The sequence below is a fragment of the Bactrocera tryoni genome, chromosome 3 (genome assembly GCF_016617805.1).
Source record: "Bactrocera tryoni isolate S06 chromosome 3, CSIRO_BtryS06_freeze2, whole genome shotgun sequence".
NCBI lineage: Eukaryota > Metazoa > Arthropoda > Insecta > Diptera > Tephritidae > Bactrocera > Bactrocera tryoni.
Genome location: NC_052501.1, coordinates 347,883 through 373,926, shown reverse-complemented (window position 1 = coordinate 373,926; position 26,044 = coordinate 347,883). Strand labels below are relative to the sequence as shown.

The 26,044-nt window shown below is 39.9% G+C and overlaps 1 protein-coding gene across 1 annotated transcript in view; it reads left to right on the top strand.

The window, feature by feature from the left end:
- The window catches only part of LOC120770332, a 171,413-nt gene extending 146,182 nt beyond the window's left edge, over window positions 1-25,231 (top strand). The window contains 5 exon segments of the mRNA XM_040097727.1: window positions 7,880-8,098; window positions 11,675-11,808; window positions 12,227-12,322; window positions 16,616-16,810; window positions 16,893-25,231. Coding sequence (XP_039953661.1) covers window positions 7,880-8,098; window positions 11,675-11,808; window positions 12,227-12,322; window positions 16,616-16,810; window positions 16,893-19,484 — 3,236 coding nt within the window. The 3' untranslated portion in view covers window positions 19,485-25,231.
- The last annotated feature ends 813 nt before the right edge of the window (window positions 25,232-26,044 follow it).

The window sequence follows — 26,044 nt, the reverse complement described above, 5'->3', positions numbered from 1 at the left end:
GCTCGTTAGTGTAAAGTGGAAGTCCAGTGACCACTTTCGAGTGAACGCAGAGCAGAAAATTTAAATTAATGCCAGAAGCTCACAGGCACCAGTCTGCACCACACAAACAACCACATATGGCAGGAGGCAGAAGGAGCTCCAAAAATTATAAAATTATTTGTACAACATTTCAAAAAATAAGTGCGATTATTCTATCAAGTACACCCTGAAACATATCTCATTTAATTATATGAAAATATGCGCAAGCACACATATCCACACACACACATGCACTTAGAAATGGACAAGTAAATAAATGTGCTAAGCGCAGGGAAACTCGCGCAATTAAGAATTATGAAAATGCGATTCTAAAGCGGAGAATTTTTAGAACTCACCGTTATTCGCTTTAAGTGGTTGGCAGAGCGTATGAGTGCCATGTTTGAGTTAGTCGCAACGAGGCTCACCGGCGGAGCTTTCTACACCGAACACATGCTTGTCGCACTCTCGCTCACACACGCACACAATTTGTGGCCAACCTACCGCGTACAACTGCAATTAGTGGCAGAAAAATACCGGAAGAAATAGAATTTGCAGCGTTTTCGAATGGAATGCCTTTATGGGACCGCTGTGCAGACAGAGCTGTACGAATAGTTTTAATCTTACACCTCTTTCGGGACCACGCCCAGTAATGATCATCATACCAGACTTGCGCTCAGTACGCCTGCGTACTAAACCCTAACTCCGACTGCGGTTTCCTGCGAATCCCCTGATAACCCTGTTTGCAATTAACCTAGTCACAGATCTTGTTTTTTTGACGTATATTTTGTCCTGCATTCCTGCACCTCAAATTAATTATATGGGCACCGCACACATTAGCACCGACTGGATTACTTTAGCCTTTGTGTGCAGAGGTACACGCCTAAGGGCATCTCCAGGAGAGATTTGACACCAAATGGAGTTCAATTCTTGAATTCGCCATTTAAGCAGCGAAATCGTTATTTTGTTGGACATTGCAGCTTAGTTAACTAGTTAACTTTTGTAAAGCTTTTGTAGTTACATGCTCGTAATTCAGTTTCGAAAAGAGTAACTAGTACATGACTAGTTCATTGCGGACTACTTGTCGCCAGTGTCCCCTCATAACGGGACTATTATTAATTAACGCGGATTACAAAAAGGCCCGCTTTTAAAGCACACACAGCCTGTTATATCTGCATACATATTTACAACAGTTTGGCACAGAAGTGCACTAAAACCGGATGCGGCTTTGCGGTCGCTAGACTCGTGGCCCTTCCTACAGCGAACTGAAAAGTGTTGCTTGTGTTTTGCGCTCCTCTTTTGAGTTCGTGTTCGCCTACTTGCGTCCTTGGCGTAATGTAAACAAGGCTTATAAAACAACCATATCATAACTTGTGGCAATAAAAGCCCTTAAGGGGTGAGGCGCCGTTGCCTTTGTTTTGCTGCTATTGTTTTCCTCTTTTCATTGAGGAGTTTTGTTCTTTTCTGTGGAACTGCCTGAGCGTGGGCACAAATTTATGAATTAATACACTCCTTTCGAACTTCACTGCCTTTCGCTACTTTTGCATTATGCTTTCCCATGTTTTGTTGGTGTTCCCTCTGCTACGTGATTTTTTCATTTTAAAACTGCCAGCTGAACACACACACTTCCATTACATTTGTATGCGTACTTTTCTATACAAGTAAATAACTTACCAGCCATCCTTAACTGTTACTTTATGTATTTGAAGGCCAGTTACAGCGAGTATTTGCACGCATTAAAGACTGAACGCAATCAGCCGTTTTTACTGACTGAAGGCCCGCAATGAAGACCGACGTTGTCGCCCCTCTTACAAAACCTGGCGTCGCAACGAAAGTTTCGAACACATTTTTAAGAATGTAACACCGTCGGTCACTCAAGGTCAAGGTGTCAGTACTGAAAATAAACTCTGTACTCTTTAAAGACCCAAGTAACGAGAAGCACAATTTTTCAAATTTGTTGGCCAAAGCAGACACTATGTGCCAAGGAGCGCAATTCAATACCCCAGAGTTCCGAGAGGCAGCGAACGCTCTAATTCAAACTCATCCGCCGTGTGCTCAGTTTGGATGAAGTTATCGGAAGTTCCGAAAGTTCAAAGGAGTATTTATGTTCCATATTTATGTAAATAAACTCGCCGAAAGGAACACTCAACATCAACACCAAGAAAGTGAGCGCTCAAAGGGCACCACACTAACAAAAGCAAATCTGCGATAATAAAGCAGCTGGAAAGCGGGGCGAAAGCGAGGCGAAAGCGCAAAACGACGAAGAGGCGAGCATATTTAAAACTTTATTATGGCAGCCAAAAATAAACAGTTGATAAATCACGCGCAAGAGGCGTGTGAAGCCTGAGCCTTAGCTGAGCGCAGACGGAGCATTTGAATTATTTGCTGGCGCTTTGAGTGAAAAACTCGCTTCGTGCGCCCTTGAATTCCGCTGATTAATTTAATGTGAGTGCCACAATTAATTTCATTTAATGCAACGCTCCCGTCGCCCGCTTCGACTTTTATGGGAGAATGTGCGGAATTATTTCGAGCGCGATTTCCACGAATTAGCAATGAGAAACGTGTGTACACAAATGCGAAATGCAAAAGGAAAATCCCTGTAAATGGTAATAAATATGTGGCCGAGCGTCCTCTCTAGCCATCTGCAATACACTCATTTTCCGAAGCGCGTAGTCTGTAGCATTTTTTTTTATATTTTTTGCTTGCCTTTTCTCCTCAAGCTTTCTGCGTATTCCCGTCGTTTTTTGCTGGTCGTGTCTGTCCCCATTCCGTTGTTCCCGGCGAAGCGCTAACTCCGCCACAATCATTTCCGCTTCCGCAACTCGTTTCCTAAATACTTCCGTAATTTTATGCACCGAAATGCATATCCTCGTCGTCGGTGATTGTTTTCGTTATTGTTATTGTTTTTTTTTTGAAGCCAGCGAAACAAAAGACGCATTTCTATGAAGTTGGCGCAAAAATCTATAACAACCTTGTTATTGTTGTGGTTGCAAACAGTGAAGCTTAAAGCGCCTAGCTTGTTAATGGCGGTAATCACCGGATTTCGCATATATAATTTCCACGAACAAAAGACTACTGCAAAGCGCCATATTCTCTTCCTTGAGTTTGTAAACATTTCTTAAATTTCGATAGCCAAATAAAGAAGGGAGAGTAGTTTGTTCTCTGCTTGCAACACCGTTGTTCTTTTTGATGAAGGAAAATTATATCAGGGAAAATGCCTTCTAAAAGACTGCAATAACGTTTAAGAATAGGCTATAGTGATTCCTGCATAAACGCAATCGACCACCGGGGCGTATGAGCAACCTCAAGCAGGCCAACTGTTCTCTATTTTACTGTTCACTCTCCGGTTTTACTTTCTGTTTTACCGCTATTGACATTATTATAACTACCGCTATTATGACTAGTATTAAGTGATATTATTATTATCACCGTTATTTGCGCTAAAGCGTAGAGACGCGCCTACTCGTAAAAGCTACCAATGGCTGAGCGCAGACTTTCACACTCGTGCAAATACGAAAACGTATACACACATACAAAAGTGCACATATGTGAGTGTGTGCTCGACGAAAAGTTTTGGACACGCACGAATTTGGAAATGGTTTCGGTTTGCTTTTTTGGTGAGCGATTTTCTGCCAAACTGCACATCCGTGTGTTCATGTACATGCTTTTTTACTTCTCTTCTTTTCGGCGTTTTTGCTGTAATTTTTCGCCTTGAGTGCGTGTATTTATTTCCGCTCATTGATTTTATTGCCGCTCGACGAATTTCTTGTGTTTGTTGCTTTCGCCATTGGCTTATTTTCACTGACACGCTGTCGCTTCGGGGCGTCAGTCACGCCGGCGGGCTTTCCCAACGTAGCGAGAACTCACGGCTATTTCGTGAACTTTTTGTTGTTGCTGTTTTTTATTTTTGGTTTGCTTTTAACACTGACTCACAGTTTTAGGCCACAAGTATTTCGGGAAATATTGATTTTCTCGCCACAAATAGAATGTGTCTCGAATGATTTAATATCCAATTTGTTGAATTCAGCAGATAAGGTCGCGTTCATAATAATTTGTGAAGTTCAGTTTGGGGATTGTGGGAGGGGAAGTAAGTTCGATCTTTACAACAACTAATATGCATATATAGAGTCCATCACTACGTGTTTCCAATTGATATTCACTTTTGAAAATCGGAGTTTGGGTCGATAGAGTTTTGAAATTGCTGTTTCAGACCTTTACGTACATAAAACGAGGACACAGTAGTCTTAAGAAGGCACGGTTGTCTTTATGTTGGAATGTTTAAGCAAACTGATGCTATCTTAGCTAAAACAGAAACCCTTGAGCCTTCAACTAACAGCAACTAACAAACCACGCTTTTAAAAGAAGCTCCTCATCAAATCTAATAATGGATTACTAACACAAAGACATTCCTCGAGCAAAGCAAATGAGTCCTGGCAACTGCAATGAAAGCGTGCTTATTCGGACTAACCCAGCGACCACTAACCCTGAATGACAGAGAGAATTTTTTACTGATGCACTTTGCAAACAATCTCTTTAGTTGCAGGTACCAACCCAAGTCCAACGCGCCCTCTCGGCGAACCGCTTATGCTGAATAAGAAAATCCTCAAGAACAGTCAAAGTGGCAGCAGCGAGCAAGCGCCCACGGACGTCTCCTCGCTGAGTGAACTTGCTTGCGCCAGCAGAGCCACGCCCTCGCTCAGCAGCAGAGGAGCCACGCCGGCGCCCAGTGAAAGCGGCAGAAGCGGCGGCAAAGCTGCCGCCAAAACAGCAAAGAAACGCGTTCAACTAAAGTGAGTTCTGAGAAGGGGAAGCGGAAGAGTGCTAAAAGTGAAAGCAAACTCAAGACTCCCATCACTGCATCGTGAGTGGCACCGTTAAGCCGATTGCAGGATTTCGTTGAATTGGATTTGAAGTGAAGTGGAGCGGTCCATGCTCCCGGTCGCATCGTTTGATATTGTTTAGAACCTCTTTTGAATGCTATGTTTAGTTCTCGTAATATTATCTTAACTTTACGTCTAAAAGCCCAAGTGCATCCGCCCTTCTGACCTACCCTAATGAATGTTCAATGAACCTTTTAACCAAAATTTAAAGCCTCAGTGACAGCAATAATAACTAATAATACCTGTTAATTATAGTTTAGGATTAAGGGAGGACTACAGCCAGGAACACTGTGTAACCAATTCCGGCTAAATTTTTTTCAATAAAAAATCAATAGCTTAAAGTAGTTTAAATGCGTCAGCTATTTCATAAATTTTGCTCGAAAAATCGGATGCTGAAATGAGTTTTGCTCTGCGTGTCTCATTACTTCTACTTCGTAGTTCCTTTTTGAAATGCCCGGGGATCTAGGATATGCATACTTAGTTCCAGTAAGCTTAAAGCTGAAAGCTTTTCAAATCATTTTTCGTGAAAAGCTCGCTTCGGCTGTCAATCGGTTTAGTTTTAATTTCATTCAATATATTACACAGTGTTCCATAAAATACTCAAATTGTTGTTGTATTGTTAATCTTAGTTAATTAAATGAAAATTGAAAAAGCTTTTAGGGAGATACGATTTCATAGTTGTACGGTATAATTGTTAGTCGATAGGTTAAGTACTGATGAAGTGGCTCAAATTAGAAGGGTGTAACTAATTACCGTTAACTACACCCGAGAGTATTCGGCAGCCAGGAATCATGCCATTTTTTCGCGAATCGCAAAAACCTTTTTAAGGATAATTCACGTAATTAATTTATTGAATTTCTCACTCTATTATTTCGACCGGTTTTTGCTTTCCGTTACTTTTTCTGATTTAAAATACGAAATGTGACTGCATTCAGCGTGTCTTGGTTGTTGTTGTATTGAAAATTAAATATTAATCATTTATTGTTGTACTTTCCGTGTATTCCTACTAGATCTGATTTAAAGCGCTTAGTAAGCATTAATTTTGCTCGGCGGTGATTTCCGTAAGTCCCGTTAATTATCACGACTCAGTGCTTCATATAATTTAGTGATTTCGTATAATTTATTCAGCGCAACGGTGCTTTTGCCATCGCCATTGTTCCCACTCATCGTACTTTTAGTTGTGTTGTTGCTTGTTTACAGTGAATTTTTCAGTGTTTTAAACTTGAGAATAATTAAATTGCACAAATTACATATAATTAAGTGTTGTTGTAGTTGTATTGTGTTAGCAGCGTGTGTGTGTGTTGTATAAAAATTAAATAAAATATTGTTTATCAAACACATCTAAGGTAAACATTTGTTGTTGTTTTATTTGTTTTCTATTTATTTGCGCACAAATATTTTGCCAACATGTGGCAACTCGCCGAATGTAAAAAAAGTACTTTTTTCGATTTCACATTTGCATTATTATTTGTTTGTGGGCTCTGTGTGTTCAGTGCACGCGACAGCTAAATTATTCACACGAAGTGGCCAATTGCAACTCTGTCGCAGCGAACAGCGCCGATTGAGATGATTTATTCATGGCGCTTTAATAAATTAGTTTCATAGTTAATTGAGTTCGTAATTTTAAAAATAAAGGAGCTACTGTGGGCCATTCAGGCAAAGCGGGTCGTCACCGAACGCCGAAGAGCCTGGCATACAAACGGCACGGCACTAAGTAAATATTTGCCCGTTCTTTACACACGTGAGGGTCAAATGAAGGCTAAAGGCCAATTGTGTTGTTGGTGTAGTTAACGAATTTCGCTAGTAATAAAAAGGAAATATGTAAATATCTGAGCAAAATATGTGAAATAATGGGATCGCGTATAGTTTCACAAACTTAAGAGGAAGGTGCTGAAGCAACGCTTAGATGAAAATCGTGTGTCCGTCTTGTGTTGGTACTATTATGTTTTGTTTGTGTATTTTCTTTTCTAAAATTTAAACCATTCCACAGTTCCACCTTCCTGCAACCTGCAACCTGCAACCTGCAACCAAACATTTCGTTCTCTTGCAATTGTGTAGTGAAAGAGCGCCGAAATGGCGCCTGAGCGGCCTTTGAGTTATATATGTTAGTGCCTGAGTAGAAGTGTCCACCATAAAGCCTGCACGAAATGTCAATATGAAGCACAATTTAGACAGGCGGCCGCTAAAAGCAGAGCCGCAACGCCATGCACCCAGCACACGCCAACTTAGAGGCGCAACGGATGTGTAGACTTAAGCTTTTGTTTGTGTTCTTGCACGTTTTGTTCCTTCAAACACTTTACATACTTACTATAACGATAAACACGAAACACCCTTTATCCAGATTGAAACTTCCTTTTGAAAGTCAAATCAGAAATAGAAATTGCTCAACTCACAAAAGAGACTGCCAAGCTCCCCACACCCTCACAGATCTGCTCAGTGCACACACACAACTCACCCACACCGACACCGACACCGACATCGAATTGGAATTGAAGAGAAGAAAAGACTTTCCAACCGCTTTGCTCACTAAATGTTTCCTACTTTATTACCTAAGCATAATATTTAGCAATACTACTTACTTCCTAGTTGTTCCGATATTAGTTGTAAGTTGTTTGCATAGTTGAAATAATGGAAAATTAATGCATTTTTTCGAAACAAATTTTTCTTCAACATTTTTTGTGTTCCGAACCAATTCTAAATCTATTCATCATCAAATATTCATCAAACGACATGTTGTACAATAAAAAAAAAAACAACAACAACAACAATAATAAAACACAACGTCGCATTCGAATGGCTATCGTCGTATTATGCTTACAACAACAACAACAACAACAACAACAAAACTGAACTACCAAATTTCTCAATAATTTGACGCGATTTGACACGACCGCCTCCAACCGACACAACAACAAAAATAACAACCAACATCCGTCACGAATAAATTTATTGCACATCGCCAACAACAATAACAACAACAACAGCACCGCACTCGCCGCGTCGGCAAAAGCTGAATTTGCGCATGAAATCGCTGAGCTTGGACTCGCCGGAATCGACGGAACTGCACGGTCAAATTCGTCGGCGCCAGCAGCCGGTCATCGGCACAACAACAGTTGTTGGTGGCGGCAGTGTATATTACCACAGCGGATCCGGCGGGCACTTGGAGCACAACACACCGCCGTCGAACAATAGCCGTTTGCATTGTAAGTACACACCTGCGCCCTGGCGCACACACACACGCACACGCGACAGCCACACAGACACACATGTATATCTGAATGCCAAGTGCTTGCGAAATCAACAACACAAATTTAACTCCGACTGCACCAAATACGCCACCGAACCTAGAAAATTTGCAAACCGTACCCATTATGCGCCTTTGGCCGAAGGGGGATTTCGAAGCACTGGCCCTTTACTTTTACTCACAATCTCCATTTAATAAGGATCAGTCATTATATTCTGCAGTCAAATCTCGAATATAGGTGAACAAGCGGAGCCACAGAACAACAGCACCAGTAATAAATATAAGATCATAGTCAAATGGCTTCTTGGGATCATTGCCCCTTTTGTTTTTACAAATGTTGTGTTTGTTGTAAAACATGTTTTTGGTGCCAAACGGACAGAAATGAACTGATCTATGTACTACATGATTCTTTGATTTGTTCGGGGTTATTAAACATTCCCCAGAAAGTGTTTGTAATAGGATCCGATCTTATTCCGACATCAAATACTTTCTGTAATAGGTGAAATTACTCGAGATCATGATGCGCTCGCTCTTCCAGATATTGTTCTGATTTTCTTTTATGCTTGTTTCTAAAACTTTACCAGTTAAAAATCACTTTTCTGATCACTATTCCAAATCGGAGATGTAAAAAGTTCTTTAGTTGTGGAATTCGACCGAAATATAGGGCAGTCGAAAAAGTCCTTTCGTATTTTGTCAATAGATGTCGTTGCAGTCGTATATCTCCAGTGCTACCGACCACATTGTATCATACCATATGGTGTTGGAAAGGTGAGTTCGTGAAGCACAACAATGGTTTGCACGCTTCCTTTCTGGAAATTTCGGTGTGAAAGATACACCTCGCTGTGGTCGACCTATCGTCGAAAAAGTTGATGAAGTTATTAAAGAATATTGACCAGGATCGTCGCTAAGAAACTTAAATGTTCATTATCAAAAGGGTCTGAACCATTTAAAAAAGGCTGGTTACAAAATGAAGCTCGATGTCCACAACAGATGAGATTGAAGCAAGCAATCGAAAAAACGGCCAGAACTGATCAACAGAAAGTGTGTGTGTGCCATGGATGGCTTCGTCTTCCATCAGGACAACGCTAGACCACACACATCTTTGATGAGCTGGCAAAAACCGAAAGAGCTCGGCAAGGAAGTTTTGATGCATCCACCATAGAGCTCTGACCTTATTATTTGTTTCGGTCAATGCAGAACTTCCTTAATGGAGTAAATTTGGCTTCAAGAGAAGTCTGTAAAAATTACTTGTCGCAAGTGGTCGACCAAAATGGTACATATTCGGTTCAATAAAGTTCACTATATATATATATATCAAGAATGATAGAATACAAGTTTACGAAGACCGCCATTATGAAACGTCATAGTTACGTGTTGAGAAGAAGAAGAGTGAAAAACTGTCAAAAGGCTTGCAAATTGTAAACAGAAAAGTAAACACTTTTGTAAATTCGCAAAATATTATTAATTCTTTCGATTTTAATGAAAAGTTTTAGTGAAGCGATTGAATATTGTTGAGTGAAAAGAATCATTGAGTCATTTCTAAAGAAATATATCGGCCTGTTGATAATAAAATTGTCTATTAAGTTGTGATTCAAATGGAGAAGACGTTTCTTGTGTTGTATATAAATATATACATATATTATAAGTTCAGATGTATCAGATCTATGAAATTATGATAAAAGAATTGTGAAAATATTAATTTAGTATTAAATATATCATTTATTTTGCAAAATAACACCCATTTTTTGGCAACTTTTAAATCGGCCGGAAAACTGAAAAAAACTCATTTTCGATCCTTTAATTGCATAATAATTATTACAACAAGCCACTGCACATTTCATTTTAAAAAATTAATATATTTATGCTTAGAAATTTAAATAAATACAACAGTACATTTACACTGGTTTTCTTCATTTGAACAATTTCCACACATGCTACTCTATTAATTGTGGATGTGCCTAAAACTAATTATATACATACATACACATTTTCTCGCAACAATATTCTAAAAATTCCACTGAAATTTTTCCTGCAAAGACGAATGAATTAATATTATTTTGGGAATTTCAAAAAGTGTTTACTTTTCTGTTTACAATTTGTATGCATTTCTATGCTTGTTCGTCTCAACGCATAAGTGTGACGTCACGAAATTGTTGCACAATGTATTTGTTTTTGTAAGAATTGTCAAGAGCTAAACCGAAAAAAACTAACTGTAAACTAGTGTCGTAATCTTGTATTCTATCATTCTTGTATATATATATATATATATATATATGTATATGTATATGTAGAGATGAATATATGTATAAGATGAAATTTGATTAGAAATACGAAAAGACTTTTTCGAAATATTAAGGCTTAATAGAAAGATGTGGCAACACTGGGGTCTAACGAACGTCGCAAGTACTCACACACATATATCCACATTTTGTGATGTCCGACATTCCAATATCATTTCACCAAATTTTATGCAGAAAAATCTGTAAATAATCTATGCAATACCGTTAGTCATTTGACATCTAGACAATTTTGCGAACACTTCGGCGATTGTAGTTGAACGTATTGAAATTATTTTGTTGCGTTCCTAGTTTGTTCGTTGGTAAATTACATATATAAAAAGTACTTATTATACAGTTATAACCGATCTAAGTAGCGTAAAGTATATAATATAGCAACATGTATGTACATACAGCTTAAGCGTTCCGTTGTTGCGTTGAGTTACATAATATATATGAAGTTGCAGTTGCGAAATAAAATTAATTTGAAAGCGTTCGCGCTGGTAGCTAGCGCTTTCTCGTTTATAAGTATACTATAAGTAATCATGTCGGTTTAATTGCACTTTTAATTTCGAATCGCTCATCTGTACATTCACGCCGCTCATTTTAATTGCAATCCAACTCAATTGCTTTCACACACACACACACACACAAAGCCCTTTCACCTTTGCTTACGCCACACAACACACGCCACACGAGACACATGTACCCGAGTAACGGTGTATGCCGAAGGTAATTTGTTCTCAACTTTAAGTAGCATTGGCGCAAATAATTAGCGAATTGCAAAAACAGTTATTAGTTGCAAGCGAAATTGAATTAAATTGCTGAACAAAATTGAGTCTTTTGCACTTTGTGCGTGTGCCTTCGTTTAATTTCGCTTTATTTTCCTTTTCCTTTCGTTTTCTCTTTTTCTTCTTCTCTCTCTTTCAACAACTTTGCTGACTGCACGCCACGCCACTCCACAACCGCTTCGACATCCACACGCACACACACCCATCTCCGGCGCTGGCCGACACCTGCCAACAATTGCAACAACAACATCAACAACAACCCAACACACACACCCACTCACTTGCACCCACACACACGCACATATGGGCCCACAACATTTGCCACCCGCACACGCTCTGCTCGTTCGTCACACCGTCCACTCGTCCACCCGACAACTCGCCTCTCCCCTCCCCACGTTCCATATTCGCCCAACCACCCCCCATCCATTTGAAACAAATTTAATGCAGCATTCAAACGTGCATTTACAGCGCCTTCCAGCCCCTCACACCAGGGCCGCAAGCTGCTGTATGCCACGCGCGGCATGCGCGGCGGCAGCGTCGACCTGCCGGACGAGATGGAGAAGTCGCAGTCGTCGGCGAGCACCTCGCCGTGCCCCTCACCTGTAAGGCAATTTCAGGTATTTCGTTTTCAGTTCGTTTAGTTTCGGTTTTCAGTTGCTCTTCAGTGTGATTGTCCATTTGTTCGGTAAATTGATGGCTCCGCAATGGGGGTATTCACATTGGCTGGCATGCGCTCCAAACATTCGTGCTGATTCATGATGTCAACTCGAGGAAGTTGATTACTTCGTCTGATTATCGGCCGATTGACAGTCATCGTGAATACCCCCATTCTGCTCTATATACCAGAGATGTATTCAATGGATTAACAAACAGTTTGTCACAAAAGTATTTGTTTCTTAACAATTACTGTTTGCTTTTGTTTTCCTCTTTGTATCTTTCTTTTATTTGAGTTTTGTTTGGTCAGAAACTGTGACGTAAGAAACACATTAATGTGATAACTTTTTAAATTCTTCTCGCCAGAAATCTCACCGCTTATTGCCAACGAATTTGTATGTGATTCTGTACAATTTCAAAGCGCGCCACGCTGATGAGTTAGACCTGAAGGCTGGTTACAAGGTAAGTGAGCCGTTCATTTTTCTATCTCCTGCTTCAAACTATTTCCATTTCATCTCCTTCCGTAGGGTGGGTAACCATCTGCATATGATGCTATCACGATTTATTAGGGTTTTTGTCCTGCTCCAACAAACTGTGTATAGGCAGTGTCTCTCTTGCTACTTTATCCTCTTTCCTAAGTTTTTCCTTCTTAGCTTGTTGCGAGCCCACAGGCTGGGCTAGTTGGAACCGCTTCTACAGCGGGATTTTCTTTCATGATTCTATGAGCAGGCATTCAAATAATGTTTCCTTGCACCCAAGAGTCATAAAGGATTTAGTCTATAGGAAGAGTTTGTCTTGAATCCTGATACCCACGATGGAGTTTGATCTCTGGAATCTTATTTCCAATTTCTGTCCTAAAATGATCGTACACTTCGATCGACACTTAGTAAGGGCTCCATGTGTCTAAATGATATAACTTTATCTATCCTAATTTAAATGTTTTTGTTAATATTGAAATTTCTGGAACTTGAATTTTTGTTAGTTAGTTGGCAGAGCTTTCCCCATGTTTTTAGATGGCTTATGGTCTCCGAGGCTTTACTTTGTCTCTCAAGGGATGATCACCGTGAGAACTTTAATATTTCGCCTCTGTCAAGATTAAACTCACGATCCACCTTGCAGTCACACCTTCGCACACTCGATTACGGATGATGCAGTAGTCTTCTTCTATACTGGCGTAGACACCACTACTCGGTTATAGCCAAGTTAACAACATCGCGATGCAGTATCACCAGAAACAAATATTTCGCAGTTTTCGCGCATTTCACAAAATGTTCAGCTGACCGGTGGGGTATTAACAATTCTGCTTTTTCATCAAGCGCTTTAAATATCAACGAATATTAAAAAAAACGGAAATAATTCGGTAGGTTGCAAATTGTAACGGTAGCTGCCTTATCAATAACGAATATGGAAACAAATTGCTCTGTCATAAATAAAGCTAATATGTTTTAATAAATTCACATGTGGCCGGGCGAAAGCATATTTCATTAAATGGATAAATACGGAGGCTTTTTGCCAAGGAAACCAATAAAAATTATTTCCGCGCGTTTTTCGACATGGCTTTAGCTCAGATATTTGTAAGTTTATTTATGGCTTCAAATGCATTTATTCTGCGGCGCGCTGATTCAAGCCAATCATGAAATATTTAAAGCTGCGCAAAGCCCAAATGTTACATGCAACATTCAGATTTGCAGCTGCGCTAACGGCACATAACCCTGCGACCCACGGCTTTCCATATCGTCCACACAAACAAGAGAACATAAATCAATTAAAAAGCAGCAATTGTTCTGAAAAATCCCTATACGAGGGAAAGAAACAAGTTTCTCTTGCTTCATCACCGCAGGGCTTTCCTACTGGGATAGTTGCGATTTCCCGGGTGCCTATATATTAGCGAAAAATAAGCGAAACAAAGGCGAAATATTCGGTAAAACAATGAAGTGAGCAAAATACAAATCATGAAAAATTCAAAAATAAAAGAAAATGAAGCGAAAGCGGCATGAATTTAAAAATGATAGGCGGTTTGATACTTTAACAAAAAATACTTGCTTTAATGTGTAAAGAGAACCCGGACAAGTATTTTCAACAAAAGCCAGATCTATACTCGTGTGCATATATATAATATAGGAGCAAAAAATAGTAAGACTTTGTTCATAATTTTAAATTTCTTAATTTATTCTTCACAATCTATGTAGGGACTACAAAATTCCCAGTACACCTCTGCAAACATTTTTTCCAATCGTCGAAACAGTAATTAAAGTCAATTTGCCGAATAGCATTCAATGCCGTAGAGACTCACGTTTAATGTCTTCAATTGACTCAAAACGGTTTCCTCGAATTGGTCATTTGAGTTTGCCGAATAGCCAGAGGTCACAAGGTGCTAAATCGATCGAATATTTTGATTGAAAATTTGACAAAAATTTCATGAAGAAGTAATGCCGTAAGCGACCTTGCATTATCGTGGTGCAAAAACCAAGAGTTGTCGACCCATAATTCCGGCCTTTTTTCACGAATAGCTTCACACAAACGACGCATAACACTCAAATAGTATTCTTTGTTGACAGTTTGGCCGGTCGAAAGGAATCCGGAGTGCATCACACCTCGATAATCGAAAAAAACTGTCAACATAATCTTGGTCTTGTGGCCTGCTTTGACGTGGTTTTTCGAATTCGGCTCACCTTTGCCACGATACTCGTCCGATTGATCATCTGTTTCCAGGTCGTAGACATAGGTTCAAGACTCATCGCTAGTAGTAACACGTTTCATGACATCCTGGTAGACGGAAAGCATTGTTTCACAGACGATAATGCGACACTGTTTTTCAAGTTAAGCGATTTTGGAACCAATCGTGCATTCACTTTTCTTACACCCAAATGATCTTACAAAAGGATTTTCGCGGATTTCTGATATTCCAACGATGCCAATAAGATCTCTGACTGTTAATCGTCGATTCTGAAGACTCCTAATTATCCAAATTTTGTCCCTGGAGTATTTCGTTAGGTGCTTACCATAAACAATTCATAAAGTCTCGATACTAACTAACTAACAAAACGAGCTGTGCCCGCGCCAACACCTCCTGAAGTTTTGTAGAAAGGTGTAACATTGTATGGTACTCTCTCGGTATAGAAGCTCTGGAATTGAGTTTTTTCATTCAGATTTGCTTCGCAATAAAACAAATTAATTGTCCTTGCATTTCAAATATATATGTAGAATAGACTTCAAAAAATTAGTATACGAAACACTGTTACGATAGTCAGACCTCCTCTTCAGGTTAATTGTATCACTATTGAATCCGCCTGGTGATCCGCTGGTGATCAGATCAGACGATCTTTCAATATCATTGAACAACTAGAAAACTCGAACTTTTGCACCAAACAGCCTCTCTCACAGGGAATAAAGGAATGCTTAGCCAAAATCGATTGTCATCCATTTCTGTAGATTATCAATGTAATTCCACAAAAACAAATGTATGAAAAACAAACCAATGCAACAACAATAAAGGATGCCACTGTTAACAGAAATCTCGTTGTTTGTTTATTAAACGCCGTTGGAAACTTATTTGAGTGAAAACTGGTTGCTGCGCCCGACAGCAGCCGCCTCGCAACTCGCTGCTGGTTAATAAGGACGGAGAGGAATGTGAGAGAGTGCCGAACAGAAGGAAGATGTGAAAGCATAAACAGCAGAAACAAAGGCGAAATGAGGCGCCGCAACAAGGGGGCAAAAAAAACCGATGGACCAACAATAACAATAAGGACAGCATAACGGCGTCGAACATAGCGTAATAACACAAATCGATGAGCAAGTGCTTGCTGAAGGGCTAGAGAAATTCGTGATTCCGCGAACAAACGCAAACAACAACAACAAGCGAAAGGGAGAAGATAATGCTGCTGCGATGATTGGAATTTTTAGGAGAGCCCTTGGCGCCACGTTGCAAAGCGATTCTGCCACCTTGGCGGGTAATTGCTGCAGCTGCGAAAAACTTCTTGTCCTCTTTATTGTTGTTGTTGTTGTGTGTAGTTGCTTCGGGCGCTTTTGATTAGAATTAAAGGCACGTCAATTAGATCGGTTGGCGATAAAAGCGTCCGTTTGCACTCACCTGCACACACACGTAAGCACATGCCGCCACTGACATATGTATGTGCGCCGCTGTTGCTGTGTTTATGTGCAGGTGTGGGTGTTCAAACGATTGATGGCTAATCGCTTCACTGGGCGCTCTTTAAACCGTCCGTTTGCGCTTCCGTGGAACTTCTCCGCTTTGTTTATTAACCTTTAACGCTAGCATGTGCGCACATGTGTGCGTGTGTGTGTCTGTGTTGCAGCACAAGTGGCTCAACAGCGAAGCTCTGCCATCTAGTGATTTCATAGAACTCTCAGGTGCCAAAGGCAGCTTTGCTTTGATGTTGATTTCAAATGTTTTCGCACTTAAACGAAGGATGCTGGCATTGAATTCGGTTCGGGGAGGAGAGGGAAATAACATAAAAATAAGAGAATTTTCAAGGCCTTATATTAATTGCTACAAGTGTGGATAGTTATCAAAACACTGAAATCCTTTTACATCCAAAGCGCCAAAACAAATAGATAGAAGGTGAAGTAGGAAAAGTCCTTGAGGCGAAACATATATAATATAATACCTTAAAGACAGTGCGGATTGAACAACATTCAATATATTTAAATTTACCAATGTGGGCTTTGTCATCCTCCGTTAGTGCGTCTCCTTTTCGCTCTTTTACCACTTTGCGTATTTATTTATGTTTCTGGCAGGTCACCGTCATCGATACCTCGGACCCAGACTGGTGGCAGGGCAAATTGCTGGGCCGTGTCGGCTACTTCCCATCCAAATATTGTGTGCGTCTAAATGCCAACGAGAAGCCGTTACAGGTCACACATAATTTGCAAGTGTCCGATGGTGAGCGAGGGGAGAGTATGACGCTTTTACGAGATCAAATAGTTATTCAGGTAAACCTTTTCCATTTCTACCACTTAAGACAAATGAGATCTTGTTGGACTAATCCTTTGCTTTTCTTTTGCATCCTCGCAGACTGGCGACGAGGTCAACGGTATGGTGATGGTGCGCTCTGCAGACAATCGTCAGGGCTATTGCCCCGTTAAGTACCTGCAAGAGGTGTGACAGCCAAAAGAACCGCCAGTTGAACGTGACAAGCCGCAGAAGTCTTCGCTGTCATCAAAGCTTTTAGATAAAACGAAACGTAGAATAAGAATTGTAGTCTCTGAGAATGGTGGTAGTGGCGCAAGTTACAGTAACCTGGGTCGCGAACCCAGTGCACCGCCTGCCGAACACGGGATGAAGAATATAAACATCGATTACAATGACGACTATACTGGGGGCGCAGAAGAGGAGTACTATGGGGGTTTTGATGCGGCCACTGCCAGTAGTAGAAGTAAAAATGATAAAAATTGGGAGAACTGGGAGCGCATAAGGGAACAGAAATTGGAGAGAATGAAAAACATTTGCTTTGAAAGTTACCGTCAATCGAAACGAGATCGAATGCAACAAGCTAAACCGAAACCGAAACAACTTGACCCCACTTGGTATACAGATAATATATATTCTAATCGCTCCGAAGATCTTGAAGAGGACTATGTGCCGGAGTGTCTAAAATATGGAACATATCGTAAGCTTCGCAATATCCGCGAACAGGATGAGTTCTTTGTGGAGGATATTTTGGATGACGCTCCGCAAGATGTTGGTAGTAAGGGCAAGCGTGGTGAAGGGGAAGGCTCTTCCGGTTATGGATTACACCGTTCAATCAGTTGTAAGGAGTTTCAGTATCCAAAGTCACAGAGTTGCTATGTGATGAGTGGTGGCACGTCCTATGAAGGTGGTGGTACCACATCCATATTGAAGAAAACCAATGTGCCCAAATCGTATTCGTTCAGTGCCACGACGTCGAAGACGACACCCTTCGATGTGATGGACTACGAACTGCCGCAAACGGGCGCAACGCGCCGCGATAAACAAGAGGCCTTCCGCAAGTCCGCGGGCTACTACTGCAGCAGCAGCCTTGACGAGAGCACGCTAGTTTATGCGACTCACGAACCGCCGACGTCTACGCCGCCACCTCCGCCTGCGCCGCATTCATGTTGCGCGCGCGAACAATGTACCAGCGCCAATTGTCTACTTGACGAAATCTACCCGAGTTATACGGCGGCGGCCGGACGTCGTACATGGCGCAGCCGTGGCACGCCCGTGGGCATGTATAGCGCTGGCGCCAGCGGTGGTAGCAACAGGAACCTACATACCGCCTCCGCCTCCACCACAGCCGATTGGGTCGAAGAACGGGAACGCGGTAGCCAGCGTGTGGCAGCGGCCTCGCGCTACTCTATACACTCGGGACGTGGGCGCGATCATGAACGTGAACGCCACAGCGATCGTGAGTGTGAGCAGCCACCGCCGCCGCCACCAACGGTAGTATGCTGTTGTGCCGCCGATGACTATTGCTACCACCGCCAGCAACAGCGCCATATTGCCAGGTCGCGTTCGCGCCTACACTGTCCCGGCCACCACCCGGCAGCCGAAGAGGAGGAACACTTACACTGCCGCGCCATGGCCTACGACACCGATCTCGATCACTTCATTCGTGATGAACGAGAACGTCTGCTAATGCAAGACAAATTCTTAGACGAAGACGAGCGCTATCTATCCAATGCTGGACCAAGTTTACACTATGCAGCCCAATATAGGCGTCCAGCGCGTAGTAAGTCTCTATTAGAAGTACAACCACCTAGTCGTTATGATGATGACACGTGCTCGGACTCCACCGAAATGGACCTTGAAGACTTTAATGTAGATTTGGAAAAGTATTGGGCCGAATTGGATAAGCCACCAAGTCCCGTCGATTTAGATATGCAGCGTCGCAACATGCAAAGCAACCTGAAGGCGAAGAATGTCAGTGTGGGTTGCTATAACAACGGTCAGCCTATCGATATACACGATCGTGAGCAGGAACGAATGATGATAAAGAAATCCCTACTCGAGGGCATGCCCTCTCCGCCACAAGTGGAGTCGTCGGCGCCAGACGGCTCCTCAATACATCATGGCGCCAACAATTCAGGTGACTTTCATTTTTTTGAACAAGCTGGCTCGCCCCTCCACCGCGCATATAACTATGGCCACAAAGTGTACCCGGTCGCAGATAGCCTACCCTCATACAAATATAACAACTTCTACACAGATCACGAAGTACAGACCAAACAGCCAACCACCGGTGGACCTCACCCCTCCGCCGGTGGTCACTCAGCACTCAGTCTAATCAATAACATATTCTCCATCTACAAGCCAAACAAGTATTCAGCCCAAAACTGCCAAATGAACGTTGATACCAAACCCGAGCCGTGCAAGAAAATGAACATCCCGACTAGCCGTCGCCCTCTAGGTGCGCCACATTCTGAGTACATGCACTCAATGAAGCGACCGATGTTGATTAGCACCGATCAGCCACAATTCAAAATCATACCCGAAAAAACGGGCCTAAAAATTACACCGCTCTACACGTATGAAGACTACATGGTCGAGAAACCACAATCGCGACATAAATTCGGTGGCATGACGCGACCGGTGGTGCCTCCGCACTGATGGTGCTGGACCTTTCCATGGTATGGCGGTTGTTAGGGACACCGAGGCTGAAAGGAGCTGTTGAAATGAACGTGAAGCTGAAATAGACCGATAAGTAAAGAAATAAAAATGAGGCGTGATAACGACGTAGAGTACGGAAGCGGCCAGGGAGGGAGTGTGTACTTTGTAAGGAGGCAAAAGAGACAGAGAAAATGCAACGGCGCTGGCGAAACGCACAAATAGCTATTTTTAGCGAAACATAAAGACAAAGCCGGAGGAACACGTATTTTTACCGTCACTTGAAGGCAGCCATACAACAATAAATACAAAAAGATCCGCACTCAGTCCCTACCCTTTGCTTGAATGTCGAAAAATTCATTTCCATCTCTGTTAGTAGTATCAACCATCAACGGCATCGTCAACAACATAATGCGAGTATTGACTTCGCGTCACCCTCATACTTACGAGACCGATGTGTATTCGTACATCGCCATCTTCAGCGATTTTAGAATGTTAACATTTCACAAATTTTCAGTTTCGGTTTCGGTTTCGGTTTAGTCAGCATCAAACAGCTCCATAGCAAGTTTTGAGAGTAAAGTAGTCTCCAATGGGGACTATGCAACGCCTGGTGTAACTTGGATGGCGTGAGTACAAACGTATTTGGGTCGAGTCAGCAACACTATACCAATGGAAAGTCATCAAATGAAATTGATGTGATAAAGTAAAAGACATAGAAAACTGTATATTATAGAATATATGTATGTAGTACAACCAAGAAGTACGAGAATATTTTCGAGGAGAAAGTAAGAAGAAGCGGCAGACAAACGTAGTTCAGTGAGAAGCAGCTTTGAAATGTTCGTGCGTAAACTTATTTATGTGCGTTGGAGCTGCCCCATTAAAATCGCATTTTGATCTCCAGGCATTAACGGTAATTATTTGAAAGCTTCCAGCAGAAATATGAACAACAGAGAGAAAATTTTGCGGGATTCTGAGTATTACCTTCGCTGCATATTATTATTAGTGGTTGTTTAATTTCTGTTTGGTTCGTGGCTCAACCTCAGGGCCTATTCACTCAGAGCAAGGCGGCATCAGTTCAGCTCAGTCCACAGAGTTTTTAAAATACTTGAGAATAATACTGAGAGCTGATGACGTTGGTCATTAAGAAACAATATTATTCAACTGTTTTTCAGTGATTTTATTTTCAATTGAGCGGAATAGCACCTCTTCAGATGGAGTGGCCATTTCCCATAAATTTCTTATTTTTATTTGTCTGTTTTGAACATCTTTCTTCGCTCATTTCGTTCGTTTACTGTAATATTCTGGAAATCCCGATTTGAAGAAATTACTTACTAGAAATTCTGTTACTAAAAATGCGCTCTCGACGTTCTCTCAATCACAAAAACACAAAAAAAATAACAAAAACAAAACAAAAACTCAATTCGACAAGGAAGAAAAAAAGCAAAATAAAACAATAATTAAATATTGGTAAACAATCATAAGTATACACAAAGCAAAAATATATTTACACAACTATACAAGCATATTTAGAACGAAGCATCAATGAAAGCCGAAAAGTCGAAAAGCAAAAAGTCATATCCAAAATTCCTACTTAAAAAAGATACAAAACAAAGCAAATATATATCTACGAGTCGTATGTAACTGTATTTGGGTAAGTGCATTTGTAGTAGACGCTGCAACGGTAGAAGGCAGACCTTGATATGAACTTAGTCCGGAGTTTTGAAACACTTTTTGCAAAAGCAACAAATATTTATTGAAGCTAACGTACATAAAGTAATGAATATCAATTTTTTCCAATATAAATATATAAACGTTTATAAACTTTTCTATTTTTTATACCAAAAATGACAACAACAATTTGATAATGTTATTTTTTTGGAGACTTGCATACATTACCAAACACATTTTCCAATTACAAATACAATCTAATACAATTCGAAAACTAGGAATGCATTGGAACCGCGTGAGCGGACTGTTGAGCCCCTCGCCAAGCAGTTTGCATTACGAAATGGTATAAATATGAGAGAGCGGAGCTTTGAGTGTCAAAGCTTCATGAAAGCTCGACGTTCCACTGTGAAAGCTTAAACTTTTGAAGGATGAATCAATATTTATTGGAACAGTTATTCGAATGCAGCTCAAAAGGGGACAATCGGATCAAATGGCAACGGCACTGCAATGCTATTGCTAATGGAAAGGCAACCGATTCTTGAAGAGCGCTTCGGAATAAAAGCAGCCGGAGCAAAGCTGATTGTAGGCTAAGCATATGCAAAGTAGATGTTAGAAGAACTCGCAGCACTTAGAATCCTTAGCACAGCTGAATGTTAAATGTTAAACAAAGGAGGAATGAAGTGGAATATCGCTATATTTCGAACAAAACTGACAACTTAATGTTTACAACCAAAACACAAAGCGTTAATAAAAACAAAACTAAAATATTTTAGCTTAAGGAATCAGCAGAATAGCTTAAGGTTAAGGTTAAGCCCTTCTAGCGTGTAAGTAATTAGGTAAATGAAAATATTGAGAACCAAAACCGCATTTTAGCAAATCTTATTGCAAATCTAATTGCTGACATTGGAACGAAAACGATTAGAAACCAAACGATGAACTTAGTACTTAGAATTCGCTTTTTTATAGTGTATCCACGGGCCTTATTTTTCAGCAAGTAAAACAAACAACCAAAAACGAAAACAAAAACAAAAACTAAGAAACGCAATTTGTATGAAGACGAGCTGATCGCCAGCGAAGCGCATCCAAAGTAGATGTTGTTGTAATTTGATATAGACACACTCCCGGCATTTTAGATTTTTGCAGAGAGCGCGCGGAGTGTTAACTTACACCTTTACTCTTGTACAAATGTACAGTAATAAATTTAGGGTTTTGCTTGTAGACCCACTTGTGTATAAAATAAGCCCCCTTTTCATAAATTCATCGTAAGTTTTCTATTTTCAAAACTATTTGTGAAATTAATTGAGTAACGAATATGGTCCACATGATCCTAATAACCTTCAGAAAATTCCGTAAAAAACCCAAATCCTTAAGCTTATTAAGATATCTTCGTAAAACGTTGAACGCTTAAAGCCACAACACGCAGTCACGTTTCATGCATCCCTATCTTCTATTGAAGCACGAGTTCAGAGTTACTTTTTCTTCTTGCCAAAATTCGATGGCCGAGAAAGACCTAAAATATTTTTTTAAGCTTCCAATAATCTTCGAAAAACCCACGACAGCTTGAATTTATTTGAAAGCTATTATAGGCAATTTGGTTAAAATTTTTCGGAATTTAGCTTATGATTACCAAAGCCACTGAGGAAATGGATTATAATGGAACCAAACGCCATTTTCAAATCAAAACGTTACTGGTGGTTCAAAGAACTCAGTTAGCTCCACAAATTAGTTAGATTTCCTTATAGAAGTGCCGCTTGAGAATCTGCTCACTAAGTTGGGGAGACCCTGATTCGGCAAGTGAACAGTTATCCAAAGAACTCCGATACTCTTTTTGGTTTCCTATCCCCAAAAATGGAAATAAAATAAAAGTTCAGTCATGAATTAAACTGAAGAACGTTTCAAAATTAGAATTTTTTTGTCTGGTCATAACAGTCGATTAAAAATATTCTCATAACGTCTATTTTGTTATGTGTTTTACAGTTATTTATTTTGAAGAAGCCTCACAGTTAGTAAAGAGATTACGAGTTCACTTTCAATCCGTATTCAAATAGCATAAGTTAGCCATGAAGCCTACAAACTGGTAATGCAAAGTTTACTTTTAGTAAATTATATTATTTGGGGTGTTAAAATAGATGTTTAGGAGAAAATCATAGTTTAATGGATTTTATTATTCTCCCGTTAAAAAATCTCTAACTTCAAAAAACGACGAAAAGTCAGAGTTGAGAACCCAGTCAAGGCACATTTAAGTTATTAAGATTTTAGAATTTTGCGCATTTCATTCACAAAACTTTTCCTAGATCACTCCTTTCTTATGAAAATATACAAAATGATGTTGTTGTTGGATGTATGTATGTTTGTAATATATATAAATATAATAATAAAATTAAAGACAATTTTATGAACAAAGAAACAAATGAACGCCCAATTCTTATGAATGAAAAAATTTAAAACACATCGCACCTTGCGCGCCTGGCGACTGCCGCCCACTCGCCACCGGTGCACGGTGCATGGGGCAGCAGCAGCGGGCAGCAGGGCGCACCAGAATGTGAGGAAAATTAAATTTACTATGAAAATAGACGTGTGTGGACACGCGCTGCAATTGGCACTAGCAGACTAAATAGAAGTAGTTAAATTAAGAACAACAAATAGTACTTTGCGTAATTACTGAAATAATTAATAAATCTAGATTTAAGCAAGGCTAATGTAACAAAGACAAAATTATTAACAAATCATTTAGGTTTAAGTAAATCAAAACTTGGCCGTTTGCACAAACGGATGCAAGTTATTCAATGATAAAAAAAAAACAAAAAACACAGTAAAAGAAATTAAGCCCAACATCAAAATTGCAATTTAAAGCCTTCGCCATCATATCTTGGAAAACTGCAGCGCCTAAAAGCAGACCACATTAATTTTATGTAAGCTTTCAGTAAGCCCTCGCGCTCCCAACCCAAACTGTATATGTACGAATTAGAGCTCTTGCAATTATTCGAATAACCTGAAAAACGAATATTCGAATATCCGGTTTGTAACCGTTCATATGAATATTAACCGATTAATTTCAAATAGTTGTTGTTCTGCTGCAAATATTTGTATAATTGAAAATTGCTTGAAATCTAAACAGCCTTTGATTTTCGCTTGATTTAAGTTTGTGAAAATTAAAATTCTGTCCATATGCACCACAAACTTTCTATAAATTTATATACGTGAAAAAATTTGTAGAAGTTTAACGCTTACTATTCGAATAGCCGACATCGAACGGTTCATCGGAAAGTCGAAAATGTGCAGTTAGTCGAATAGACGACGGCTTACGATTATCCGGATACTGCAAACCGAATATTATTATGCGAATAATGACCTATTCAGTTAATTCGGTTAGTCGATCAGTCGAATACCAAGAGATCTGGTAAGAATGTACTCAGTTGACTTATGGATAAAAGTAAGTCGAGCCCTTGAACCTGAATTCTTGAAGCAAATTTTCAAACCCGCACAGAATGAAATTGATAACAATGGGCAACCAACCAATTTTAACTAAAAAATTATTTTTTATTATAAATAAAACACAAAAATATTTGCTAAGGCAGCGACGATTATGTAAAAAAGAAAAAAAAAGGTCTTAAGAAGAGAGAAAAATGCCGATGAATGGTTGCAGCCACCAACGCTTGCGTCATTTCCCGTTTTTCCCAAAATACTTATTAAGTCGAGGGCACGAAATATAATAAAAAAAGTATTCGCATCCCCTCACCGTCACACATCATAAAGTACCTAACTTTTCTTGTTATTAATGAATATTCATATCATTGTTGCATGTCACATGACCATTTTTTCATTATTTCTTACTTACAAATTGAAGAAAGCAAACTATTTAGCTAAACACCCTGAAACTTGGTGGGGAAAGCCTCCAAATATCAAAGAACACAAACAAATTAATAATGAAATGAGCATTCTCTCATGCTGAGCAACTAGTATGTAAGTCCAAATGTGAAATCTATGTGTGTGCAAGAATCTTATGTGTACTTAATATTAAGTTATGGACGAAAAAACACTTAAATAATGAAATGGCATGCATTCGTAATTCATTTCTAATTAAATGTTGTATGGAACTGCAACACAATGGAAATAAAGTAAAACACACAGAGAAATTATTGAGAAAAAATTATGAATAATAATAAATGAAGATAACAATTGCAAGCAAATATTTTGTGTTTCGGTGGGGCTTTCTATTCCTTTAGCCACCAGTGTGTTAGCGCCAACATCCGCCGGAAAGTATGCAAGGGCAACACAAAAGACGCGTCTTGTTTCTCCTACTTCATGATGTCATGGCTTTGGCGCAAAAAACGGTATATTTTCAAGACTTTTTTGTTATAAAATTAATTTTTTGTTATAAATGAAACAGTTTTTCAAGCCTTCTTCTATTCCCAAGATTCGTATTTTACAAGATTTTGTGAAATTTTCAAAGGAAATTATTCAGAACTCGGCCGTAAGGACGTCATTTCGGCTGTTTTTTGGACAAAAGGTCCCTCCGAGCTGACAGAATTTGTTTCAAATAGCTCTAATTGAAGAAGAAAAAAGCTAGACAGGCAGGACAGTCTAAATTTTGCATCGAAAATCTGTGTAAAATTTCGTTAAGATCGGTTTCGAATTTCGTTTTCTACGTAGCTGGGCTCAAGCACGCAACTTTTATCCCCAAAACCATTACCCAATGTGCTTTGGTATGTGAAAACTGTTAGCTTAAACAAAAAGTTAAAACTTCGTGGGTTTATGGAATTTGTGAAGAAATTTTAGTAAAAGATCGGCGTATGAAAAATATTTCCACACCGATCAGGTAAGTAGAAGACTCAATTTGATTTACATACCTTATTCTTCAATAATATGTCTCGCTAATTATTTGTTGGATATGTACCATCCTCCCAGGTCCTTCTGAAGGAAGTGCGAAT